The sequence below is a fragment of the Anguilla rostrata genome, chromosome 4, assembly GCF_018555375.3.
Source record: "Anguilla rostrata isolate EN2019 chromosome 4, ASM1855537v3, whole genome shotgun sequence".
Lineage (NCBI taxonomy): Eukaryota > Metazoa > Chordata > Actinopteri > Anguilliformes > Anguillidae > Anguilla > Anguilla rostrata.
In genome coordinates, this window is record NC_057936.1 from 17,606,223 (window position 1) to 17,631,280 (window position 25,058).

Consider the following 25,058-nt stretch of genomic DNA (forward strand, 5'->3'; position numbering starts at 1 on the left):
AGCAAATTATTTGGCTGATTATCAGCACATAATGCACAATAAAGTTCAAGCCCATTCTAAGTTCAGGTCAGGACAATTGCACAATATGCAAGGATGATGTGCTGTGTATAATATCACAAGTTTGCACATCATTTACAAAACTTTAAGACCGTAACTTTTTCTAGAATTCATTGTATATATGGGGCAATGAACTGCATGTGCCTAAGTTCAGTGAAATACAATATGGTGAGAAAATACAACATGATAAGATGAAACTGAATTACAGGAAGGTCTATTGGATACCCGAGTGGTCTGGTGTAAGGTGGGGGTGTCCTGCCTCTTTGTCACAGTATGTGACTGTACCCAGATAAAGAACAGTCATGGTGTGCCGCTAGGCAGTTCCCTCCAGGAGAGCCTATTCGGAGTGTCAATTCAGCTCTGCGATAAATGCATTTATGAACCCTCCCAACACAAGGCAACCCTACTGCCAATTACACACTGCCCAGTTTGGCTACTGGCCCCAGTCAAGATTTGTTTCTGGACCATGGGGTCCATCCATGCACTAGAATGAGAATAATGCCTTACCAGATAATCTACCAACAGCCCTGGTCATTTTCACTTAATTTATTAAATAATTTCAAATCATATTACATATCCACTTACAGTTTGCTAAACATTCAATTTTGGACTGTATCATTTGCTTAACATATGATCTGTGATCATATGGCACTAATGGTGAGAGCACATGGGAATTCTAGTTAAAGTTAACTTTAAAGTTCATTAGAGAGGCACATTGAAAAAAGGGTTAACACAGTCATACACTCTGTCAATGGAATGGAATGTAGACATTCTGGTTGGGTGGCACACAGGGCATCTTGCTAAAGCAGATACCTGATAGAGGACATGTTAATTCATGCCAGGGACAGAAGACACTGTGAATTATGTGTAACTCGTTTTTCCAACTCTGAAAACTTACTTTCTGTTTGTACAGCAGTACTTCGCAAAATTGCGTTGATATGCAAAATGAAATGTTTTGTCCAGAGTAATTTTGCACATTTGCAATAGTCCAATAAGTTATTCAGTTTTTGCTATTTCCATTGCAACTGTCTTAAAATAAACTGAATGCTTCTTTTTCTATTTTTTTCTATAAGGGGACACAGCTAAACATGAAGCCTCGGTCAGGTTTTGTTTTAACCATACAGGTTTATTGCAGTTTAACAGTAAATAAATCACAACAAAAAATTACAGTAGAATAAATGAATGCAGCCAAGCAAATTCTTTTCTCTAACAGCACAATAACATATAAATCGCTTTTACATGGTGCTAATCAAAGAAGGGTCTTTCTTGTACAATGCTATTTAAAAATGGACTTATTCGCAATTCATGTCAATAAATACAGCCTGTGCCTTTAAGAGACTCCACCTATTACTATGGTTACAACTTATACACAGAAGTGTACACAGACAGCTGACAAATTTAGGCTTACAAATTCGTTTCATGTGCATTTATAGCTATTAATGACTATTGTCTTCCAGCGCATCTTGCTATAACGAACACCTGTTAGAACTGACACCATGCATCAAGACTCCGAATCAACATCTCAAAATGTGCTTGACCCTATTATGAACAGACACCGGCCAGCTTCAGAGAAAACACAGGTAGGCTACGGGCAAAAGGGCAACATGTCCGTACATGAACTCGTCTTGTATTAAAATTGAGCAAGGGAGATCCCATGCATGAACACTCAATAATAAAGGCCAACCCTACTGCAAAAATGTGCTCTACCTTGTGTGGCTACTGGCCGCAGTCGGGCGTGGGGCCATCCACGCCTTAATGAGAACGGTAAATCGTAGCTAGTAAAATTGAATCGATTTAAGTCGTTTTCTGTAGCTTCTGCCTAGAATGATACAATGAAAAAATCGCTCAGCAGTGTGCATAAAACCGTTGTTAGCTCCTTTATTGGTGGATATTTGCGGTAAGAACACTGCGGACAATGTCAAAAGGGGCATGTGGCTGGGAACACAGCAAAATGTTCAGTGCGAAATAAACTTTGATAGAGTGCTTTCAACTGCATACTGCGGCCTGGGGACTTCGTTACAGTTGATTTAATACTGCTGGAGTTGATTAACGCTAATACTTTATGTGTTTAGAAAATGACAAGACTGCTAGAACAATGTATCTGTGATATATGGGAAGAGCAGAAAAGCTCTCTGTCTCTTGTCAGGATATTTCCCATCTGCTGGCCAGTATCTTCAAAGACCTGTACACAGCAGAAGTTATTGGAAAAGACAAAGTGGCTAATCTGACTAAGTCAAGAAGGGGAGGAAACAGTTACCAGGACACATACGTGGAGGAGCTTCAGCAGGTGAGTAATCAAATCATCATTTCACAATTTTCTTAATTAAATTGAACTGTTTAAACATTTCACCTGAGATCCAGATGCAGTAAGCTGGGCCTGTCTTCTAGCAGGTCTGAACTGAGTCCAACGTGTCTGTGTTGTTGAATAATGGACAATGTGCCGTTTGTCCATTCGTAGGCCCGTTTGGAGTATAACCGGCGAATAAGTGAAGCTGATATGCTAGAGAAACACATCCTACAGGCCAGGCTCCAAGCCACAGCCAAGGAGGAGCTGGTTCACAACAAAATAGTGGAGGAGGTGGGAGAGGTCTACCATCAACTGGGTCTACCTCCAGGTGCACTGCTCCCACCCCACTAGCAGAAATCAGTCTGTTTTTCTTATGAAGGATAATTGAAGAAAAATATTTGTGGTATACAATTCATCAGTATAATGTACTCCACAAATTTTTTATGATACTTTTGCTTTGTATTTGTGTACACTGGTGATATAAATGAGAAACATTTTCCTTTATTTACAGTGAAGTCAACCTTCAAATGGTGTGTGGACAACACTCTACTCAAAAGCAACAATTTGATTTGTCCCGAAGATTACATCACAGAGCAGACCCCGCCCATAAAAGTAACCAGAGGTACAACATGCTCAATTCATCATTTGTATTTATTCCTGATCAAGGTTGAGAGGAGACAGCACATTTAAATATGGCTATGTACATCTTTGTCAACATGCCTTCCCATAGGAAAATCTCCACCTGGCTTTGCTAACCCAACAATTTGCTTCAGTAAGCATATTAGCAGTCTACCTCAGGATGACGGGTACACTGTGATCCCGCCCCCGGACAGGATGGCTCAGGATATGCTGGAACATTCAGAGGGGACCCTGACACTCCCCTCAACCCCAGAGTGCAGCACTTTGTCCCAGAGCAAACGCAATGAGGTGAAACGTTAAGCTGCCAATTAGTTCTAGGTTTATGCTGGTTTTCTTTATCACTTTATGTGCTGCCCTCTACTGTGCTGGAAGTAACCTGGGTGTGCCAGGAAATTTCCCAACCACAAATGAACGAACCTACCCTTATGGAAAACTCCCATGGGATTCCTATTAGAAATTTACAACATTATGGCAGTTTCATGAGTACTCCATGCTAGTTAATGGGGTGCCCGTAGGTGATCATGGGGGTGCCATGATTCTCTATGACAGTTTATGTGGTATGCATAGGAGATCATGCGGATCACATGGGTACAATTGACCCTATGTTGGCCTCTTGATTGGCTAGCTGAACCTCCAATCAAAGCGCTCCTCTGCAGAGCAATTGTTGTTAACCACTATTTTGATTTAAGCTGTCACATTTAATCCTGCATCTGCCAACTGCCCCTAACTGTGTCCAGAAGCGTGGGCAGGAGCGCAGGCCCGTGTGGTCAGGGGAACTCAGCAGGAGCCTCCAGGCTGAGGAGAGTGCTGCCCTACTGAGGCTGAAGGAGCGGAACAACTTCCTGCGCAACCCCCGCTTCCTGCCCCCACACGCCCAGCGTGGTGGCAAGTCACTCATCCTGCCCGCCAAGAGGGTGGAGAGGGTGGTGAATGGGAGAAGGGTGGTGGTGGAGGAGAGGTACAGTAGCCAATCCTGGTGCCAACCTGCATCCTGTAGCACTACCGGTATTCAATCTGAACGTTGAACTTACTGCTTATTGGAAAGTACACAACCTGCACTTATAATGGTGGTTTTATTTAACAGTGCAGTCAACACCTAGGTTGTTATCTGCTAATGGGTATGTCAATTTGCGACTAGCTAGAGTCAGATTGTTGTTTAAATCATGCCATGTGCTTGAATAAGGAGTGATGCTGAAATGGTATTAATTAGTAAGTAAGCTTCATATTAGTCATTGAAATTAGTCATGAGTCATTGCACTAACAATCGTATGCATGAGTGGTATAATGTTTGTCTCTTGTTTTGTGCATGAAACAAGACTGAATTGTCAGCACAGACCACTTCTGAAAGCTCAGTACTTACAAATGTGGCTAATAATGTGGCCAATCGGTGTCATTTTATGAATTCATTTATTTACGTTGGTACATACAGTATTAATTTATTTTCATCCTATTTTGTCTCCAATTTGGAATATCCAATAGCAACTCAAGGCCCATCCCAACACTATCCTTCCTCAGTTTGGGAGTGTATGCACTAACATGGGCTTTCTCAAAAATGTACACAGTTAGCCCCTGTTTCTTGTTCTCTGAAATCCATCTGAGATGCTACGATTATGCACAACATGGTCCAATTCGTGCCCCTGTGTGTCAACAGGCGGTGCCACTTAGCAGGATTATTATTTTTATCAAATCCATCACAGGCGCAATGGCATGCTGGCTCTGGCTTCTGCGAATTCTGCCCTGCCCTGAATATTATTTAGGGCTCAGCAGAGCCTGTCACTGGTGTTTGAGTCACTGGTGATGTTTTTCTTCTGTGCGTGAAAATTTTACTTTGGGGAATCTCCCAAGATATGATCACACTCCTGTTTTATGCCTGTGACCTGAGCCAGCCTTATCCAACTGTTGTTTCCAAATGAAGTATACGTGTGTACGCAAAACAATAGTGACAACACTTTTGAACATCACTGTTTCTGAAGTTGAAGTTTTTGTATCTACATCTTGATAAAAAAGGCTTGATAAGAACTCAGCTATTTATCTGGATGAAAATTAAATACTTGAATTGGTTAATCAAAACCATTCCGTAGCCTGTTTTACTTGTTTGCCAACAGTATGTCACACATCTAGGCACATGGTCTGACCACATGGAACAGATCCAAAGAAATCACAAGAGTGAGTCCTCCAACTGACTGCGCTCTCTCATCAGAGGTCCATATTAAGTCATTATGATACACAATTGATTTGTTCTATAGGATTATTGCCAAATTATGTCTTCACAAACAACTAAAGGCTCTTCAAAACAAGGCAATTGCATTGAGATTGCTTACTGTAACTACATAACTCTAGCACAATGGGATGAACTCAAGCTTTACAGGAGGTAAACACTGCTTTTTGTCCATACCAGACAAAACCCGTGGATTGTTAAATGCACATACCATGCTTTGGCCTTCAGCTGTTTCCAGCTGCATCAGGCAAATGGCATTTCTTACATAGCGTGCATGTTGAGCAGATTTCCTTCTAGAATATTGTGTTTTACATTACATCTTTATTGGAGGGTACTACAAGTCTGCCAGAACGTTGTTTTGTTTGTCTGGGGTACAGAAGTGTAAGTATACAAGGTTATTTTTCAGTGTGAACAAAGCAGATGCATCTTTTACAAATCTGACCGCATGAAACTTCGAAATGAGTGGATTTTTGTGGGCTCTTCACATTGATTAGCAGAAGGCCTAACCTGTACCTTCACCTACCCATGACAACAAGTGAACTCTGCCGCCATTGTAGAACATTTTTATTTGTTACCATAGTGTTTTGTGGAGTTACATTTAAAGTTCTGGTACATGAGATACAATATGTATATTGTTTAATGTTGTGTGCAATGCACTCTGGCCTGCTACAGTCCATGTTGTATAAACAGCAACCTACTCTAGGATGTAAAATACAAACTGCTTTTTCTCTTTCACCAAAAGGAGTCCAGAGGAGCCTGTTCCAGTGTTTCTGGCCAACCCTCCCATTGTGCTCTTTACAGATTATAGACTGGGACACGTGTATGAGGTATGGTTTAGGTCCTCATTTACTAATCATTCATAAACTGCTAGTTCACAGTCATAGCCATGTAGTCTCAAGTTAAGTAGTTTTCTGTTTTTATCATGTCAATCCAGCACTTCTGTGCTTCTATATGTTACTATATATTGAAGCCACATTGCCCTATGAGCCTCTTAGGTTGATCAAACGTCTTTGGTGATTCTACTTCAGTGATGTTATACTGTACATGAATAATGTCAAACTGTCTAGGCATATTATGTTTTTGTTCTTGCTTCTGAACTTCTTAATTGTGGACTGATTTATTCCTTTTTATATTTTTGGCATCTTGCACAACTTGCTACGGTGCATTCTGGGAGATTACTTTGTGCAAATGTATGGACTTCATTAACTTATTTGGCCTATTAGTTGGTTGCAATTCACACCGCTTCTACAGGCAGGGGCGCTGTACGGGGAGAGAAGTTAGGATGATTCCAAGGGGCGTGACTCCCAGGGACCCTCAAAAAGTATGTTGTAATTGTGCAGGGATGGTGCGGCCTGAGGTGCTGGGGCCCAATGTCAGATCTTTTCATGGGGCCCAAAATCCCTGGTGGTGCCCCTGTCTGCAGGACTGTAGTTTGATACAAGTGTGAACAATGAGACCATTTTCTGTAAAAACAAGTAAAATCACCTTTATAATGTATGTTTGACCCTATGGCAGTTTCTAATGACTGGTGTATCTTAGTCTAAAGATGTCTAGAGTTTTGACTATTATTGGGTGTCAAATCTTGTAGACCACAGTAGAGCTGAGGAATCTGACTGCCACTAGCCGTCACGTTCGCGTTATCCCTCCCAACACCCCCCACTTCTCCATTGGTCTGGGTGAGTCTCTACCGCCTACCGCGTGTCACTTAATGTCCCAACACAAAGCTGTGGCCATAATGTAAGGAAACTAATGTGCTACAAAAGACATTGTAATATCAATCAATGTGTTTAAAGTGGTTGTTATTTTCTACAGGGCATCAACCTTATCTAGTTTATCAATATCTTTATGGATTCTGAATATTTAGTTGTAACATTTTTTCAGTGAAATGCTGACAGCATGATTGCACATATCAGTTTTTGAGGGGACGTCTATTTCCAGGTTTCCGCATTTGTAATTGGATGACTGTGCACGCTAATGAGCATGCCCCGTTTCTTCAGGTAAGTTCCCGGGGGAGGGTGGCACTGTTGCCCCTGGCATGAGCTGCCAGTACACTGTGCGCTTTGTTCCGGACTCACTGGCTGACTTTGAGGACTTCATCCTGGTGGAGACCCAAGCCCCATATCCCCTCATCGTGCCTATTGAGGCACAGCGACCCCCTCCAGTACTGACCCGTGAGTGTGCCAATACACACCTCCACACACACACACACACACACACACACACACACATATATATATATATATATATATACAGTATATACTGATCACATATTTAAGCATATATTTGCACAATTAATTCATCATTTATGTATATTTCTCAGAATAATGTAACCTACCATTATTAGCTTATGTTTCTGAATATATACTATGTTTGCAGTGAATGAAAAATCCTTAAAAAAATGGCATATAAAATGTAATATTATAAGAAGTGTGATTGCAGTAATATTGCATTATAAAATGCATGGTCAGCAATACATGCTCCTCCCCTCTGTGTCCGCAGTACCCCGTGTGCTGGACTGTGGGTACTGTCTGGTGGGAGGGGTAAAGATCATGGAGTTCCTGTGCCAAAACGAGGGGCTCAGTGCCGGTACATTCTGCATCATGCCCAAGAGACTGTGGCCAGCCTCCAACCTGCGTGTAAAGAGCTTGTGTCTGCTAGTTTAACTTTGAAACTGTTAAATCCGCCAAGGAGCCATTCTTCTCAGCCTGTGTCGCAGTGCCCCTCCTGAATGATGTAGTGGCACTGTGTTGTTTGGCCTCATCTTATCATTTCTGCACTTTGACAGAAATGTTTCGTTTGTTTGGCTCAATGGTTAATGCTGCTCAACCTACACAACCCACAGAGAAAAACTTGGTAGACATTTTTACTCCTTTACTCCTGTAAGTTAGGTTCCCATTCCTCAGTGGAGTTTGCCCGTCTTGCTCCAGTAGTCCTTTTTTCCACTCCTCTCTGACAAGAACGTTTGAGCTCCACAACTTCCCCACACAATCATTTATTGTAAAAGACTTTCCTGAGTGTTGCATTACAGTTAATTATTCCAGCACACTTGGAGGGAAATAATCTGCTTGGTGGTATTTGGGTGGTGGGCAATGTTCCCTCTAATTTTTCATGTATCCGGGCATACGCACAAGCTCCCTGAGCAAACTGAGGACTACTGTGAGCAACATTAGATATGCACGCTTTATTTTTAAATAAGTAATTTGGTCCACTTAAAAAAAGACAAAAATCTGAAAAATGGGATGTGTAGATGTTATACAGTATGTGAGAGTCCTGCTTTGGCCATGGGAAGAGTCCTGCTTTGCCTGGCTGAGGGTCCTGTTCTGGAAGATATGAGACATATACACCTTTCAGACATAACATTTTGCTTACATTAAAACATTCACATTTTGCACAATGACTTGTGCTGTAGCTTGTGATACAGTGCAAATTCCTGTAACACTTTGTCTGTAAAATATCTAATTACACAGTTTTTCTTGGCATTTCTACTACCCATAAATGATCTAATAGTAACAACATTTAATGATTAATATCCATAAAGACAAAATCTTAATAACCGTCACTAGAATATGCACAAATCTGACTTAAATTTTACCTTATTTTTCACGTCTGTCCTTCTCACTTCTCCAATGGTTGTACACTTTGTCCAGGTTGATGGCTTCGTCTGCTTCTTGCTTTGACTTTATGCGCATCAGCTGGTCCAAATGTGTCACTTCAAGACGATTTCTGGATTTTGTTTTGATTGACAGCTCGTTCCTTTTCTCTCGCTCTTTTGCGCTCTCCCGCAATAATGTACCAATCCCCTGTCCCATCTTGAGTCTTCGTACAGTTTCGACAGCTTTTAAATGACTTTTATGCTGAACGTGACGCTTGAGATAGTCCAGCTTCCATTCAGTCCACATTTTTCCCTCTGAAAACTCACTTGCTACTTTGGCATCGCTGCATGTTTTGCAGAGTAGACCTTTCTCACTTGAAAAAGAAAAAATCTCACCCAATTTCACCGCTTTTTCTTCAATTTGCACATACTCCGACAGCCATTCCATCTTAAAAGAACTGCATTTCTTTTTTACTGTGGCTTGCTGAGTGGATGTGTCGCTGCCTGTTCGTTTCGCCATGATGCGGGGTTTGTATTAGCATCTATTAACCTGCTAGCTAACCTGCACGGCGCATATAGGCAGGGCCCAGACGCAAGCACCGTCAATGCCATGATTGGCTTCGTACCGTAAGTGAACCGTATCGTATCATTGGCTGGACACCTGTCACTCACTGAGTGAGAAACAAAAAAACAATATTATTGGGCGAATTAATTAGATTAGATTAGGTCTAATATTAGATATGAATTAATACGTTATGTTGATGTTGTTTATGCGCTGGATAGATTTTCTTGTGCGCTGAGAATGTGCGGGCAGTGCGCGATTGCGCACGCGCGCAGCTTAGAGGGAACATTGGTGGTGGGAGGTCCGTATTTCCCTCTACTAATCTGGCTCTAAACTGTGCCTCTGCGCTCTGTTGACAGTCGGTGGTGACTGGCAGCTTTGCCGAGCAGCCTCCGTTCGGGATCAGTCCGTCTCTGTTTGACCTGCTCCCTGGTCAGGCCACAGTGGTAGAGGTGTGTCACTTTAAGATATTAATATGTATCTGCCTGTTAATGGCACTGTGTGTCTGCCTAATAAATGGAAAGGCTGTAATACCTGTTAACCTCTTGCACAATGGAAAATATTTCTCTGGGTAGGCCATTAAGTGCACTATATGTAATAATAAAAGTGCTTTGTTCAATTATACTGCTTGCAACTCATGGTGCACTCGCATGTATTTCCCTTCATTTTTATTGTGTTAATTTTTTAAAAATTAAGTATTGTTTATGTTAACATTTCAAGCTCCTGTTGATAGTTAAATAATGACCAGTAATTGGAGAAAGGTGTAGATTAATTATTTTATAATAACACCCCCACCCCCCTCATGTCCCCCTTTAGGTAGCCTTCTTTCCCAGAACTCCTGAAAGCTGCTCTCAAGCTTTCACCATAGTATGTGACAACTGCCAAGTGAAGGACATCTTCATTCAGGGTAAAGGACACACATCCTGTTAAAAGCAGATTGACTTCTGAGCAAGCTGTACAGTGTGACATGCATTAATTTCCTGAATGAGAGAAGGGCTGTGTGTGTATGTGGCTGGTCATCAAGACTGAACATTGAGTTCCCTTAAATATCAGGAAGGAAAGCAAACTCCCTTGTCAGGACTGAAGGTTTTTTTTTCTGTCCCCCCAAGGCACAGGACAGTTGATTACCCTTGAGCTGGTGTCCGTGACTGAAGGGGAGGACCGTCCAGCCCTTGGGGAGATTTGTGACCTAACGGCTGAGCACTTCATCCGTTTTGGGCCGGCCAACCCCCACTCTGTCTTACAGAAGACACTGGTCATTAGGAATAATGCGTAAGGCCCCATTGGTTTTACCCCCCCCAATCTCCCCTCATGAAAAGCCCCTTTCTCAAGGCATGCCAACCTTTTTCTGACAACCAGTACAGTTACGTGCCAAAGTGAATAAAAATAGTAACCGCAAAAAATATGTTCCTCATATTCTCCTCATGATGTCAGCGGTTGGGACAACATATTTTTCACTTCCCTCTTCATACAAGCAATATTTAAAGAAACAGTGTGGTTTATAAACACAAGTGCCGCTCCAGTTAACAGTGACCTAAACCCCAGTGTATAAACCACAGGGAATTAAATAAAGTGTGCATGCTTTATTTAGAAGAGGAAGTCTGAAGATTGAAGATTGGACATGGTGTTGTGACCTTACCAATAAATGAATGGTAACACTTTACAATAAGGCCACATGAATATGCATGAACCAGTGTAGTTGTTAACTACTAACTACTGATAAGTTAATCTGTACAGCTTTGTTAATGTATTTGTACATCATTCATTCACATTAACAGCTATATTAGTTAACGCAAATTCATGTGACCTTTTTGTAAAGAGTTACCCAATTGAAGTAATTTACAATGAAGCAGAGTACAAAATTTCCCCAGTGACCCTTGACGACTTGAATTGAACCAAAGAAAAGAATAATGATCATCATTTCAGTTTAAACATTTGTAAAACAATTTACTGGTCCAGCTAGGTGTTTACCAGCCTATCCAATGCGTCCAGCACACAGAATATGTGCACTTGAACTTGTAGGAATAAACGAAACAGCCATGTTCAATTCAAATTAACATCAAGATGGCTTGTAAATCCTTTTTAAAACTGTAACGTGGTTTTTTTGTGCTCCATTTATTGGGTGAAGGCACCTGGAGCTGCCGTTTCACTGGCAGATCGTGCAGCCCAACCTGCGGCCCCCACTGCCGGCAGAGCCGCCGGAGCCCGCGGAGATGGAGCACCGCCTGACCGTGGACGCCGCGTTCGACATCAGCCCCCAAACCGGCTCTCTCGGCCCCCACCAAGATCACGAGTTCCTGCTGAGCTACTGCCCCCAGGAGGTGCGCAAGGCTAGCTCGCTCGCTCAGAGAGGGGGCCCGCCCAATGGGAGTACAGCGTTGCCAAAATATCTGTTACCATGGCAACTGGTAGCTGTGTCGAGGGCTTCTTAAGAGCCAAATAATAAGGGGATCACAAGTTTCAGATATCTAATTATGTAGTCTCCTTCAGGGTTCTAAGTCCTCCTTGAGCAGGCTGCGTATTTAGCAAATGCATTTCGTAAACCATCTTATATGTAGTGTAATTCCATAACGTGCAGTATTCTATTAAGAAATCAAGGGTATTGCTTTTTCATACAGTGGTAATCCCTCAGTTTGGGGGTGGCACTAAGGCTGTACATTGAGCTTCATGCTAATCACTACAAAACCAGAGCCATGGAAGTGTATAGCAAACAGACCTCGAACTAGGAAGCAGACTGGAAGAAGTAAACAATGTAAAACATTTTAAAAGTGAAAAACAATAACCTCTTCTTATGTTTCAGCTGAGGGAGTACCACAGTGTGTGCCACCTTGTCCTGAGGGATATCCCAAGTCCTCCCAAAGAACCCACAGAGAAAGGGTAATTCTCGCATCACAGGGGGGCAGTGCAGCAATGTAGCTGAGCATCTGTTTCACTGCCCAGTAGCTTTGGCTCTCTCACTAGTCCAAGCTGCTCTATTTCCTTCATCTTTACATGCATTAGAAATTCTACACTAGCCTGTGCAGGTTTCATACAGCTGAATCCTGTATTATATCACTGTGTGAGAAACCATAGAATGAGCCAAGATTTTGTTTGTCACAATGGCTATATTGTCTTACCTGCCTGGTGTTGTTGGCTGGCTATGTTTTTTATTTCCTGTTTGTTGCCATCGATACACAGTGAATCGCAACACCTAGAGATGGCCACCAAAGTGAATGATGTGATTGTCATGGAGATTGAGGTCAAGGGGTCAACAGAGCACCACAGGGTCCTGCTGGAGCCCTATGCCATTCGCTTCCCTGGAGAAACTTTCATTAGGACGGCCATTCGGAAAAGGTTCAAGGTGGGTTGTAGTGATGACTCCACCCACATCAGGAAACGGCCTTGCTACTGTTGGAAATACAGTTACTGTTAGTGTGAAAGTAAATGAGTAAAACGGTGCTTCATGGCTTCTATCACATTTACTCTCCTCGATAAGCCTGCATATGCCAATTACACCAGTATTTTTCATTCTCAACAGTTATGAAGTATATTGTGCTTATGTTGATTTATGTTGAGTTTGGCTCACAATTTACTCTGTGTTTGAAGATGTGGAACAACAGCAAGTCTCCTATTCAGTTCCAATGGGACAGGCTCAGTGACTGTAACATCTTGGAAGTGGAGCCCCCTATGGGTGAAATAGGTATGAATGTGTTGTTGTCTATTATTTTAATTGGGTAGTTACAATTCAATGAGATACATGTCATATGTAAGTATTCATAAGCATGTGTTAAGATATTACATTTTGATTCTCAGTTTATTCCACAGAACATTCTGGCTGCTATGCATCCTTGTACAATTATAAGTTGAGCCTCATGAGAAAAGGGAGAGTAATATAATTAATAGTGGTCTAAAAGCATTATTTTAAATACAATAGTTAGTGAGTGATGTTCTTTCTAGAAAACTTCCTGTTTCTTTATACTACATGACAAATTCTATACCACGGTTGTTCAGTTGAGAGACTGTAGTGTTGCATGTAGGTGACAGGTGTGACTTTGTTGTTTCAGAGATGTGTGAATGCTGTGATATGGAACTGGTTCTGACTGGAGGAAAGCCTGGGCCATTTGTGACTAGCCTGCAGTGCCACATCCAGCACCACAGCCAACCTGTGGCCCTGTCGGTGGAGGCCTCATTCATGGTGAGAGAGGATCGAAGCTATCGCGCAGCCAACTCTGCCTGAAAGTGTACAGGACCCCAGTGAAGATATACTTCCCTCCAACCCACAGCCCTATTCAGAGTGGTGGGACCTGTTCCAGCATAGTACCATTGCAAACAATGCCTGAGTTATGGCCAGCAGTATAACTGTTTAGGTGACACTACAGAGCCTTTACTTATTAAACAACATTAGACAACATCATAGATCCAACCTGTTAGCATAGACTAACAAGTAAGACAGTGAAGATCAGTAGTTCCAAACCTTTTGAGCAAACATATCACTTAATGAGAGAATATAATTATTTTGACCTGCCAACTTCTTCGCAGTTTGCATATATTCTAATATGGGATTAATATGGAAGGTAGGCATGTCAAAACAACTATGTCTACATTTTAGATAGTGCTGTCCCTGTTACTAGTGTAGTGTGTAATATCTATTGACTGGTTCAGATCTCTCTGAAAATTCCATAGATAAAACAAATTATTTTTTCCCATGCACCTCATTGTCCATCTGAACCCTTCTAACGATTCACAGTTTGGGAAGCTCTGTTATAGAACAGCAGTGATACAGTATGAGTAGCTGCAGCCTGGTTGCTGATGTTGCTGAAACTCCACTGTTTGTGTCTCTGGTTGTGATCCAGGGCCCCAGGTTGAGCATCAGCGTTCCCAGTCTGGACTTTGGCCTGATGAAGCTTGGAGACCAGGCTCACTCCACGGTCCACATTAGCAACAACAGCCAGCTGGAGGCGTCTTGGGTCATAGAGGAACGGCCAGACAGTCACGAGATCACCGAAACACAGGTACTGTTCAGCAGATATGCAGCAACATGGATTCTATTAACGTAATATGAATATTATTAATACTGAAATCTGTGGGATTCTGTGCTTCATTGCTCTGCTCACAAGCATTGTGATAATGGACGTCACAGATTCATGAAATTATTTTTTAAAAGACTTTCGTCACTTCAGAATTCAGAAGAGCATCCCCTATGAAAATTCTAAATCTGGTATGAGAAATTCATAACGACAGATCTGAGCTTTTGATGGGTAATTACACTGCTTTGACCTCAAATATTGCTTTAATATACAAATATTTCCACCTAATTAGTTACTGGGCCGTGGTTAAAAGCATAATTGTACATAATGAGCCTTTCCTGAGGACGGAAATGCCATTCGGCTCTGTTTGCAGATCGTAATTGAGCCGCACAGTGGAGTGCTGCCCCCTCTGGCCTCCTGCTGCGTTGACGTGCTCTTTAGACCCGTGGCCTGCCAGCACTTTGAGACCATCCTGGAGCTGGCTGTGGAGAATGGGACAGGATGGTGAGAGCAGCCATTGTCCATAAAAACTATTTAACAAAATATGTAGTTTATGTGTTAATCACTACCTGCACCATATGTATTATGCTCTATTTGCAGAATACATATTTGGTGTCATGCAAAAACCTTGTATCCCCAAAAACAGAAAAACCTTCTTCTTTACATTTACCAGTATAGGGAAATAAACAACATGGGAAATAAACTATATAAACTACACTTTATTACATTAAACTACACTTAAACAAATACACATAGTAAATTTGTATGTAGTATCGTGCTGACAAAAACAACTTACACATTATTCAAATAACTCCACTCTCCAGTGCAGCTATTTGAATAATGTATGAAAATATGAAATATTTATTTAGCAATTTCCTCTGCCCTTTTTTTGCAGCTCTGCTCAATTGACCAGTGATGTGCTCTGTACATATTTTGTGCTTTGGGACGCGCAATTTTTTTAAGGTTCAAAGGCACGATGAGTTCTTGTTGGTCGGCCCATTTCTACGTCCTTCTATGCTTGCCTTATGTGAAACTGTGTAACTGTTGAGGATGATGATGATGATGATGGTAATGTCCACTCGTCCGAAGTCACCTGGCGGTGCAGGCGAATGTGCAGTCTCCGTCAGTGTGCCTCCTCAGCTGCGAGCTGGTCTTCTCTGAGCTGTACGTGGGGGTCCCAGTGAAAGGAACTGTGACCCTCTTTAACCAGACCCTCCTCCCAGCTCACTTCTCCTGGGGCAAGGTAGGCTTCTGCACCTCAGTCCATTAAATATTCAATACGTTTATGTTCTGTGCCATACAGGTAATATAGCACTTACACATCTTACATAGCACACAGTCAGCAAGGGAGGAAGCTGTGTTTAAACTGAACTGTGAGCTTTTCTGTATATTTTTGGTCATATGTAGAAGCAGTTTAACCAACTTGTGATTCATTTGATTGTAAAAGTTAACGTTCAAAATCTTTCTTGGCCATAAAGCATCAAGCGCACTTCACTGGGAAACTCATTGATGTTCTCACTATTGCATTTTTAGTTCAGGAAAGGACTTTGATCAAGCATGACTAATGCAGTCTGCCACTGTCTTGTGCTGTCTCAGACGTCTGCTCTGTGTGCCTCACAGCTTCAAGGCAAACAGTCCTCCCTCTGCTCTGCCTGCTTCTTCCCATCTGACGGTGTTCTGGGCCCCAACGACAAAATGGAGGTTGTTGTGGAGTTCACAGCTCATACTGATGTGCGTATCTGTTTGAAATTCACTCTGGGTCTGTTGTGACATATCTGAAGTGTTAATACATATAATGCTGTATATAGCAATTTTCATGCACCAGTACTTTTTGATGCCAGCTTATGTCATGCTAATTATTTTTTGTATCCGTGATCCAGAAGCAGCTAATGACATTGCTTGCTATGCTGTGAACCCATTCATTATGCAACATATGGATGAAGTGTATAAAACAGAAGTAAAGTGTAAAATGACATCATAGGATCCAGATTGTGATTTTAATGACCCAAATCATGCCAGTCTGGGGTGGAGGAGTCAGCACTGTGAACGGACCCAAAGCAGACTGGCAGTGTTCATTAAGCTCTTCTCTCTCACTCACTCTGTGTCTGTGTCTCTTTATCCTTCTCCCTGTCTGTCTCTGCAGATGGAGCTGACAGAGGTAGCAGGTATCTGTGAGGTGAAGGGGATGCAGGATCCTCTTGTTCTGGGCTTCTTCTCCAAGGCCAAGGGGCTCCACGTCTCCTACTCTCTACCTGCTACTGAACGGTACACTCTACTGCACTCTCCATCCAGAGGTGGAAATTCCAGATTCAGAAAGTACAATTCCTCCCCAGTATCTTGCTCCAATCACCTGGATTTGCGCATTAACATAATTCTTCAGCCATGCGGTAGAACTAATTAGTGAAATCAGTTGGCTGAGTTCATGGATGGAAGAAACACATAGCAGGACTTTTACTTTCTGACCCCTGGACTTTCCACTCTGTCTACAGACCACCTCAGCTGTCAAGACGTACCACATTAAATCTGGTTTAGGTTTAGGTTTAGGTTTACCAAAACATTTGGGTGGAACGTGTGAATTGCATTACGTCAATAATGGTGTTGTGCTTCCATTGTTGAACATGTTGGAAAAATGATAAAATGATTTCTCGGTTTTGTGAAATCTGTATGTCCCATTACAGGCCTTTGTGCTGATCTTTTTACATTTTATTCATGGTGCCCACATCACCCACAGCCCTGCAGCAGGCAGTCCAGACCCCTCGGACCTGGTGCTGGATTTTGGAGACGACGTCCTTTTGATGAGAGCGGCTATCAAGCAGCTGATGATAACCAATCACACGGCCATCCCCGCGCCTTTCCACTTGGAGGCAGAGTACTTCACTGGGCGCCCCCCTACACCTCCCCAGGAAGGGAGTGCTGACTCTCGACCCCGGTATTTACTTTTCCCTGTGGTCTATGGTAGTAGATACAAAGTAACATTGTTCTTATAAACCAATTAAGTGCAATTACATTTAAGAGCATTATTAGGATGTCATATCTTCATCTTGACAAATTGGCTCTGGCGAGCTTAGCCTGCTTTCAATGCCTCTTTAATATTGTTTATTATGAAGTCAATACAAGGCAGGTTTGTCGGAGGCAGAATCTGAAAAGACATTGTCCCCAATTTACAAAAACATTATTTAATCACAAGGTCTTTCCCTCATGAATGTTTAAGCATACACTGCTTCTTTGTGTGCTTGTGATTGTGTTGTGCCCTCTTGTGGAAAAATCAGAGTGGTGCAATTGGTTTACACAACACAACTCTTCATCTATGACACATGTTGTGTTGCTATGAATTATAGCTATGTATCATGTGACAATAATTAATCTCTCAGGGCCTCGTTTTTGAGAAGACAGATACAGCACGTGCAAGCGAAGAAAGTGGAGGGGAAAACATACCAGGGTAGGCAGGTTATTTTTTGCTTGTGTATCATTTTGTGGTAGCGCTATCAGGTCTGAAACCCTTTGACGGTGCTACGCACTTTGACGGTGCTGTTTTTTCCACAGACTTTGTAAACAGCCTGCTAGCCCATGGAAAGGGTGCAGCGTTCTTCATCCAGCCCGCCTCTGGAACACTGGGACCGTTTGAGACGCGCACTGTGGACATCACCGCTTTTACCAACATGTGGGGGGACTACACAGATCACCTCATTTGCAAAGTAGGGCCTGATTTGTCCACGTCATCCTTTTAAAGGTGGCTGGCTGGCCTTGTTCTGGGAGAGCCAGAGAATTTCCCTCCACTTATCTCTTGTTTTTGGTTTTCATCAAATGATTCATTTTCATGAAAAAAGACTATTTTAAAAACATTTTGTAAAGCCTTGTTTTTGTTTTTCATTGAATAATTAATTTGAATGAAAAAAAGACCATTTTAAAAACATTTAAAAAATGAATATTATATTTATTAAAGTGAAGACTCTGTTAAATTGGCATACTAACACAATCTAAGCAAAGTCAGTGCAAGTAAACAAGAGATCTGCCAATCTGTGCCCATGCATTACATGAAGAGCTTGAAGTCACTACAAAAACCAAAAAACAAATAAATCTCAGAAATCATTTTATTTTTATATTTACTGTTAAAATCTTATTTATATTACTTTTTTGCTAAATAAAATGAGGTAAGACAGTGTGACTCGTTTCAAGATTTGAAAAAATAATTCCACTTGTCAAGCATACAGTAACTTAAAACAAGCTAATATTTACTGCTTGAGTGAAATAAATTAAATAAAAAATAAAAGTCTCATTACAAGAGTGAAACACTTGCTAAGAGAGACTTCTTTTTGCAGTGAAAAGATTATATTTTGTTAAACACGGGCCATGTGTCCCTACTGTTTCCTTCTCTGGTTGAAGGTGGGTGATCTGGAGCCAGCAGCCGTACCCATTAAGATGTCAGTGAGAGGCTGTCCTGTCTACTTCCAGATGATGGGACCACAGCTTGAGACACAGACACAGGGACCAATCATACGGTGTGCTGTGTTTGCACTGGGGACCTTCTGATTTGCTGAAATACAGCTGCCACACACATCAGTGACAGTCGGTCCAGTATATGAATGATGACTTCACAAATGCTAAAGACATGGTGCTCATAACGGTTGTGGTTCCACAGGTTTGGTACACACGTTTCCGGTGGAGACACGTTCTCACGGTCACTTCGCTTGAACAACACCAGCCCATACAGTAAGAGCCCTAATGTAATAATTAATATAAATACTACACCCAGAAACCAAAACTTAAGTAAAAAAGTAGAAATATGAGATAAAAGTTCACTTGTCATGTAAATCCACATTTAGGATAGTTGAATAGCAATGACAGCAATGATTATAGCATGATATAATTATTATTGCATAATAAAGTATTGTTTTATGAGGAAGCATTTCCATTTTCAGCTAAATACAAAGCTCATTATCCTGGTTAATACTCCACTTTCATATTGGCATCTTATGCTATTGTCTAACTTTAGAGTTTGTGAGCACTAGTTAGTTTAATTGTGCACCACAACACCTGTTTTGTGCATTCATTACTTCTCTGAGTCCAGAAAAGCTGCTGATAGGTTTAGCTGCCTGTTTCCTCTAGACATCCAAATGGACTGGGAGACATACAACCAGGAAATGGGAGACAAGAAGCTGGTGGACTTGGTCGTGTGCTATGGCGATGCCTTCCCGCTGAAAGATGCTGATGGGAATGAAGTCCTGGGAGGGAGGCGGGGCTCCAGTGAGAGCATAACACCCAGATGGGACTGGAGAGACACCCCCTGCTCATCAGGAACAAGCTCCTCCCTCAGTAGCGAGGATGTGAGTGGGAGGACCCAAATCCATAACCCTAGCATGCTGAAAAACACTTTCAGTCCACTGACAATTTTTTTCTTTTCTTAATTAAGACAACACAGTGAACCAAATATTTGATGGTAATGTGCAGTTAGTATTATCGTTAGAGTTTTGAAACTTCATATCCAGGCTGTATAGTTGAATTCCTTTTCCACAGTGTGCAGAGGAGGAAGAGGAGCAGGAGGAGGAAGAAGAGGAGGAGGAGGAGCCACTCCCTGTGCAGAAGAACCTTATCTCTGTACACCTCAGAGCTCATGAGGGCAATGTCTCTGACTACCCCTACTGCATCACCCCTCAACAGATAGTATGTGTCCTCTTTAAAGGAATTCCTTTTTGGCGCATTCTAGATACCCTCATCCATATGCTAATTTTGATAAAGCGTACCATGCAAAAATCTTTCATACTCTATCGTTCGAATAAAGTTGACATTGTTTTCAGAAATTCATGAAAAAATTAACCAGACTTTTGAAGCTTTAATTGTGTTTGCTACCTTTTTCAATCTTACTGTGCTTTTTTCATTAGATGGTTCCAGCAGGGGGCAGCACTACCATCCACGTGTCCTTCACTCCTCTGACGCTGTCGGGTCCCACTAATGATCCAGTGTGTGCTGGCTTTGCCCTGGGCTTCATGAGTTTGGACTGCAAGGTGAGTCACACATTTGCTGTTTCTCTCTCCTAATGCTGTACGTCAGGGCTGCCCAACCCTGTTCCTGGAGATCTACCGTCATAGGTTTACATTCCTACCCTAACAAAGCACTCCTTAGTCAACTGCTAGAGATATTGTTCAGCTGCTAATTAGTGGAATTAGGTGTACCAAATTAGGCTTGAAATGAAAACCCACAGGACAGTCGATCTCCAGGAACAAGGTTGGGTAGCCCTGCCTTAGATCAAAATGACTTCCAAAGATGGTGTATTTTTTACACTGTCTAAGATCGTACATTCCCTGTGATGTGTTAGGTGGCGTCCTGTATGCCTGGGAAGGTAGAGAGGGTGCAGGGTTTTGAGCTGGAGCCCTTGAGACTGGACCTGCAGGCCTCTGTGAAGCAAGCCCTGTGAGTGACTCTCAGTGATGGGCACCTTCCCTGCACACCGGTCCAACATTACCTGGCTTCAGGTAGTCTCAGGCCCTGGCTTAAGGCAGTCTTAATTACTCACCTTTCCCTGCAGATTATTGGTACAAATGGAAGAGGAGGAGGAAGCACTTGAGTTCTATGCCATTGCCAGTGACTTAATACAACACAAAGGAAGGGGGCCAAGCAAAGAGGTGAGTAGACAGAATGAAACTAGCAGCGCAATGATTTTCAACAATCTTCTGATAGCTAGAGTGTGACCTCCAGAGGTGGAAAGTCCAGGGGTCAGAAAGTAAAAGACCTGCCATGTGTTTCTTCTGCCTGTGAACTCAGCCAGCTGATTTCACCAGTTAGTTTGATGTCCTGGCTGGAGAATTGGGCTAATTTGCAAATCCAGGTGATTGGAACAAAATACTGGGGAGGACTTTTAGTTTATGAACCTGGATTTTCTGCCTCCGATGACCTTTGAAACATACCACTGTGGATGTAACTGGCTAAATTAGGCTTAAGGATAAAATAGTTCTAACAGAGCAAAGGTTTCATGTGAAATTTTATATTTGAAAGTATATATAATCACTGTTTTATCAGAGTTTTCTGAGGTTTTACATGTTTATCCATGACTGTACAGCAACCACAAAGCGATCAATGTTATATATATGTTACATGTTCCTTTTGGCTGCCCAGACAGTCTCTTGGTGTGCGGATATGTCTTATGGGTAGCGGACTTGTCACTGCGGTCTGCTGATTTTTTCAGACAGTAATGCGGTACCTCTGCTCGCAGGTGGCGAAAGAGTCCATGCTGACGCGGAACCTGCAGCTGAAGAACACCACCGAGATGCGGCTGAACTTCAGGCTCAGTACCCACCCCCCCTTCTCTGTTCTCCTGCCCCAGAGCAGGGCCGGCACGGGGAGCACCGATCGCCACGCTGAGGAGTGCCAGTCCCTCATCCTCCGGCCCCAGCACAACCTGCAGGTACGCCTCCTTCACCTGCCTGTTCATCCCTCGTCCCTCTTCACCATCCGTCATTACATACAACCTTACACCCTGTACAGACAAACACAGCTTACATTCTTTTATATACAATCCATTTCTACAGCTGGATTATGTACAGATGCAATTCAGGTTAGCCCTTCGAAGAGTAGGTTTTTTGGAATGTTTTAATCTAAATTCTAAGTCAGTGTTCTGGAACTCCATTGTTTTCAATGGCCTCTTTCATCTTTCACTTCATTGGCTTAAACGTTCCTTTGTTCAACCCACTTATCTCATTATGCTGCTGGTATGGCATGACTGCGGCTTGGCTTCTACCTTTATTGGCAGGTGAAGGTGGGCTTCCACAGCTCTCTGTCCCTGCTGGCCTATCTGGGACAGCCGGAGGAGCAGCTCCCGCCCGGCGTTCAGCTCATCCACACGGACAGCGGGGAGAGGAAACTGCGCTTCCAGCAGAACCTGGCCATAGAGTACAGTAACAGCAGTGTGCAGGTGTGTCAGCTGTGAGAATGGCAAAAACAGCACTTGGGGAATAGATAGCTCTGTCAGTCTACTGACCCCAGTGCACTAGTGAGGGCTGTCTCAGGTCAGCAGTAATAACAGCACATAGGTGAGAGTTGTCTCTTTCTCAGCTCCCTGTGTTGGCTTCGTGTGATTATATTATATTGCTATTTTGGCCCATCGGCCAGGCAGTTATTGTAACGAGACCTTGCTCTCTTATTAACTTGCATCGTGAAATAATGTTAAGTAAAATATATTAAATCTCACTCTTCACAAAGTGACAACAGTGTGCCTTCGACCACAGCCATACTTGACAGGCTGTTCATCAGGAAGTAGTGTATAAGCAAGGAAATGTTTGAATTCAAATACAAGTCACTCTTTAACCACATGACCCTCCCTCTTCTTAATGATCTGTTCCCAAGCTGGTGCCCCTGTGTGCCCATCTCTCCCTGCCCACCCTCTCCCTGTCTGAGACCAGCCTGGACTTTGGCACCTGCTACGTGGAACAGACTCGCGTGAAAGAGGTTTTCCTCTGCAGTCGAGGAGGCTCCTGCAGCTACTGGACTGCAGTCGTAGGTATGAGTCACGCCTCCAGTACTAGGCCACCAGTATGATTGCAGCATTATGGATGCTGTTATTCTATAACATCAGAGCTGTTAGTGTCTTGTGATAATTCTTATAGATGCTAGTTGGGCAGAACTATGAGGGATTCAATGCGCTTTCTTTCTATTGCCGCTCTGATACTGCTTTTGACGTGATGGTGTCTTGACGCATGCTGTTTTTTTGTATAACCAACAATGTTTGCTCATAACTAATTCTAGAAGCATAATTGTTACATTTTATGCGCATACTCACTCGGGATACATTTGTAATAAAAGGAATATCTGGGATGAAATATTAACCCATTATTGTCAATTAGGTTTAAACATCCATTTTTTGCTTTGTCTGGCAGATCTAATAGATATCTTTCATGAAGTCTCTCGTTGCTAATTAGATTCACTTCATACATTTTACCACTGCTATTTGGTGATCTGAAGCGTCTTTGTACAAATACTGAGAGCTGTGCTGAAAATAGACATATTCCAGGGAGAATGAGCTGGTATAATTTTAAATTAATGACCGTGGCAAAAATTTGGAGGGAGAAAAGTCCTTGGGGGAAGTGGGGAATGTTTCTTTCAGAAGTACTATATTCCAATTTAAATTAATTCACACATATGCATGTCTTATTTCTTTAATTCAAAAAATTATATACACTACAGATCTCCTCCCTTCTCAACTCTTCAAAGCTTCTTCTGCCAGTGGGAGTTTCTTTATGTAGTCAGTTTGTGTTCAGATATATCACATTCAAACTGTTGAACAGTGGAAATGGGAAATGAGAGGCCTTTGGGAACACTGAGGAGGAAATATTATTGGCAGCTGACATCACAAATGATTATACTGTAAGCTGATTGGTCCCTTGCAAGAGCCGTTGCGAGACAGTGTATTTGGAATAAGTGCCCCTTGAGCCCATACACTGCAGTTTCCCATCATTCCATTACTCCCTTAATGTACCTACTGAGACCAAAGGGAGAGCAATTATTTTATTTTAGCGTTCCCCCTTTCCTGCCAATGTAAACAACTGTTCAGGAGCATACTGACCTTCCAGCTGAGAGCAGACACATTCCCATCCTCTCTTTGCAGATGCGCATGAACAGGCTGGCCAATTCACAGTGACCCCTGTCTCCGGAGTTCTGGAGCACTCTGTCGCCCCCTACAGGCAGCCTCTACAGATCAGCTTCACAGCCAGGTGAGTTACACCACTTTAGAAGCACCAGGCAAAGGTCTTTCCAGCAATATGTCTCAGATGGAGATAAACAAAGTAACCTTCAAAGATATTGCTACTGTAAGTTCCAGCCAAATTAAATGTGATAAATAGGCCCAAAATGCATGAATAAAGACCTTTTGTGCACACGCATGGTTTGATGATATATTGTTGAACTGCTGACAGCAAATGAAATTGTGCTCATTTTAAGGTTGCCTATAATATTTTTTATGAGAATATCATCGGCTGCCATGCTTCCATCACCATCAAATGACAGAGGCAGTCAATTTGCTGTCTGTTGTTTCGTTTATGATGCATGCAAGTATTGTATCCTTTCCATGTGAAAGGACACTACGTGTACTAAAAGCCTTGCTAGGGCATATTAATACCTATAATTTGAAAGCAAGTAATTCCACAAGAATTATTTACTATGCTATCTATTATTAACTTTAACATTGTGGTATATCACACGTTGCAATTGTACTTCCCGCAGTGAACAAGGCGAGGCCAGAGCCTCCATCACAGTGCAAGGGATTCTGGGAGAGTCACCAATCTTGCTGCAGGTCCAGGGGAAGGGCTCCTTCGATGAGAGATTTGTATCACTGCTGGTCGTTGCCTAGACCTACTGCACCAGATCATGCAGTGCATAGCTAGCTATGTACAGCATGAACGAAGAAATAACCAGGAGATCTGCTTAAAAAAATTGAGATACAAGGGATAGGAAAGATTTACAATAATGTACTGTGTAAAACAATTACCTTCTCTGTTTACCCGTTGGAAACCATGTACATAATTTATGTTCCTAATTGTCCGTTATCAAATATGTGTATTTTTTGTGTTTACTCATGTTCCCTTTGCCTAATATTATAAATCTATATAAATTGTCTAAAGATCTGAAACCAGTCAGTGAGACATATATGCAATTAAATAGAAAATCAAGAAGTATGAAAATATTTTTTCACGCACTGTAACACATTAGGG

The 25,058-nt window shown here is 42.2% G+C and overlaps 1 protein-coding gene and 1 long non-coding RNA gene across 3 annotated transcripts; one reads left to right on the forward strand and one right to left on the reverse strand.

Annotated features, from left to right (window-relative positions):
* The first annotated feature begins 1,421 nt into the window (after nt 1-1,421).
* Nucleotides 1,422-25,004, forward strand: dlec1 (DLEC1 cilia and flagella associated protein). Of its 2 annotated transcripts, none has more exons than XM_064331049.1 (38): nt 1,422-1,637; nt 2,204-2,344; nt 2,516-2,672; nt 2,856-2,966; nt 3,075-3,271; nt 3,721-3,941; nt 5,944-6,028; nt 6,790-6,877; nt 7,199-7,372; nt 7,701-7,837; nt 9,715-9,807; nt 10,172-10,262; nt 10,465-10,627; nt 11,484-11,676; nt 12,156-12,232; nt 12,533-12,695; nt 12,941-13,034; nt 13,399-13,529; nt 14,188-14,346; nt 14,735-14,865; nt 15,451-15,604; nt 15,982-16,092; nt 16,505-16,626; nt 17,093-17,290; nt 17,733-17,800; nt 17,905-18,056; nt 18,745-18,860; nt 19,001-19,071; nt 19,468-19,685; nt 19,876-20,022; nt 20,241-20,363; nt 20,675-20,769; nt 20,885-20,981; nt 21,569-21,760; nt 22,106-22,267; nt 22,699-22,852; nt 23,957-24,062; nt 24,571-25,004. In XM_064331049.1, exons 1-38 carry the CDS (start codon nt 1,554-1,556, stop codon nt 24,695-24,697), a joined length of 5,103 nt encoding a protein of 1,700 aa, XP_064187119.1. In that variant the 5' UTR covers nt 1,422-1,553; the 3' UTR covers nt 24,698-25,004. The 2 variants fall into 2 exon arrangements, with proteins under 2 accessions (XP_064187119.1, XP_064187120.1); XM_064331050.1 differs by having other exon boundaries at nt 3,724-3,941.
* LOC135252681 (uncharacterized) lies at nt 8,363-9,646 on the reverse strand. The gene is made up of 2 exons (XR_010329458.1): nt 8,794-9,646; nt 8,363-8,521 (listed from the first exon to the last, which is right to left on the reverse strand). It is a non-coding gene; the product is annotated as an uncharacterized LOC135252681 (long non-coding RNA).
* Nucleotides 25,005-25,058: the final 54 nt, after the last annotated feature.

Coding starts and splice junctions, on each gene's coding strand:
- dlec1 (XM_064331049.1), top strand. CDS start 1,554: ATGCATCAAGACTCCGAATCAACATCTCAAAATGTGCTTGACCCTATT. Junction 2,345..2,515: donor ACGTGGAGGAGCTTCAGCAG/GTGAGTAATCAA, acceptor GTCCATTCGTAG/GCCCGTTTGGAGTATAACCG. Junction 20,364..20,674: donor TCATGAGTTTGGACTGCAAG/GTGAGTCACACA, acceptor GTGATGTGTTAG/GTGGCGTCCTGTATGCCTGG.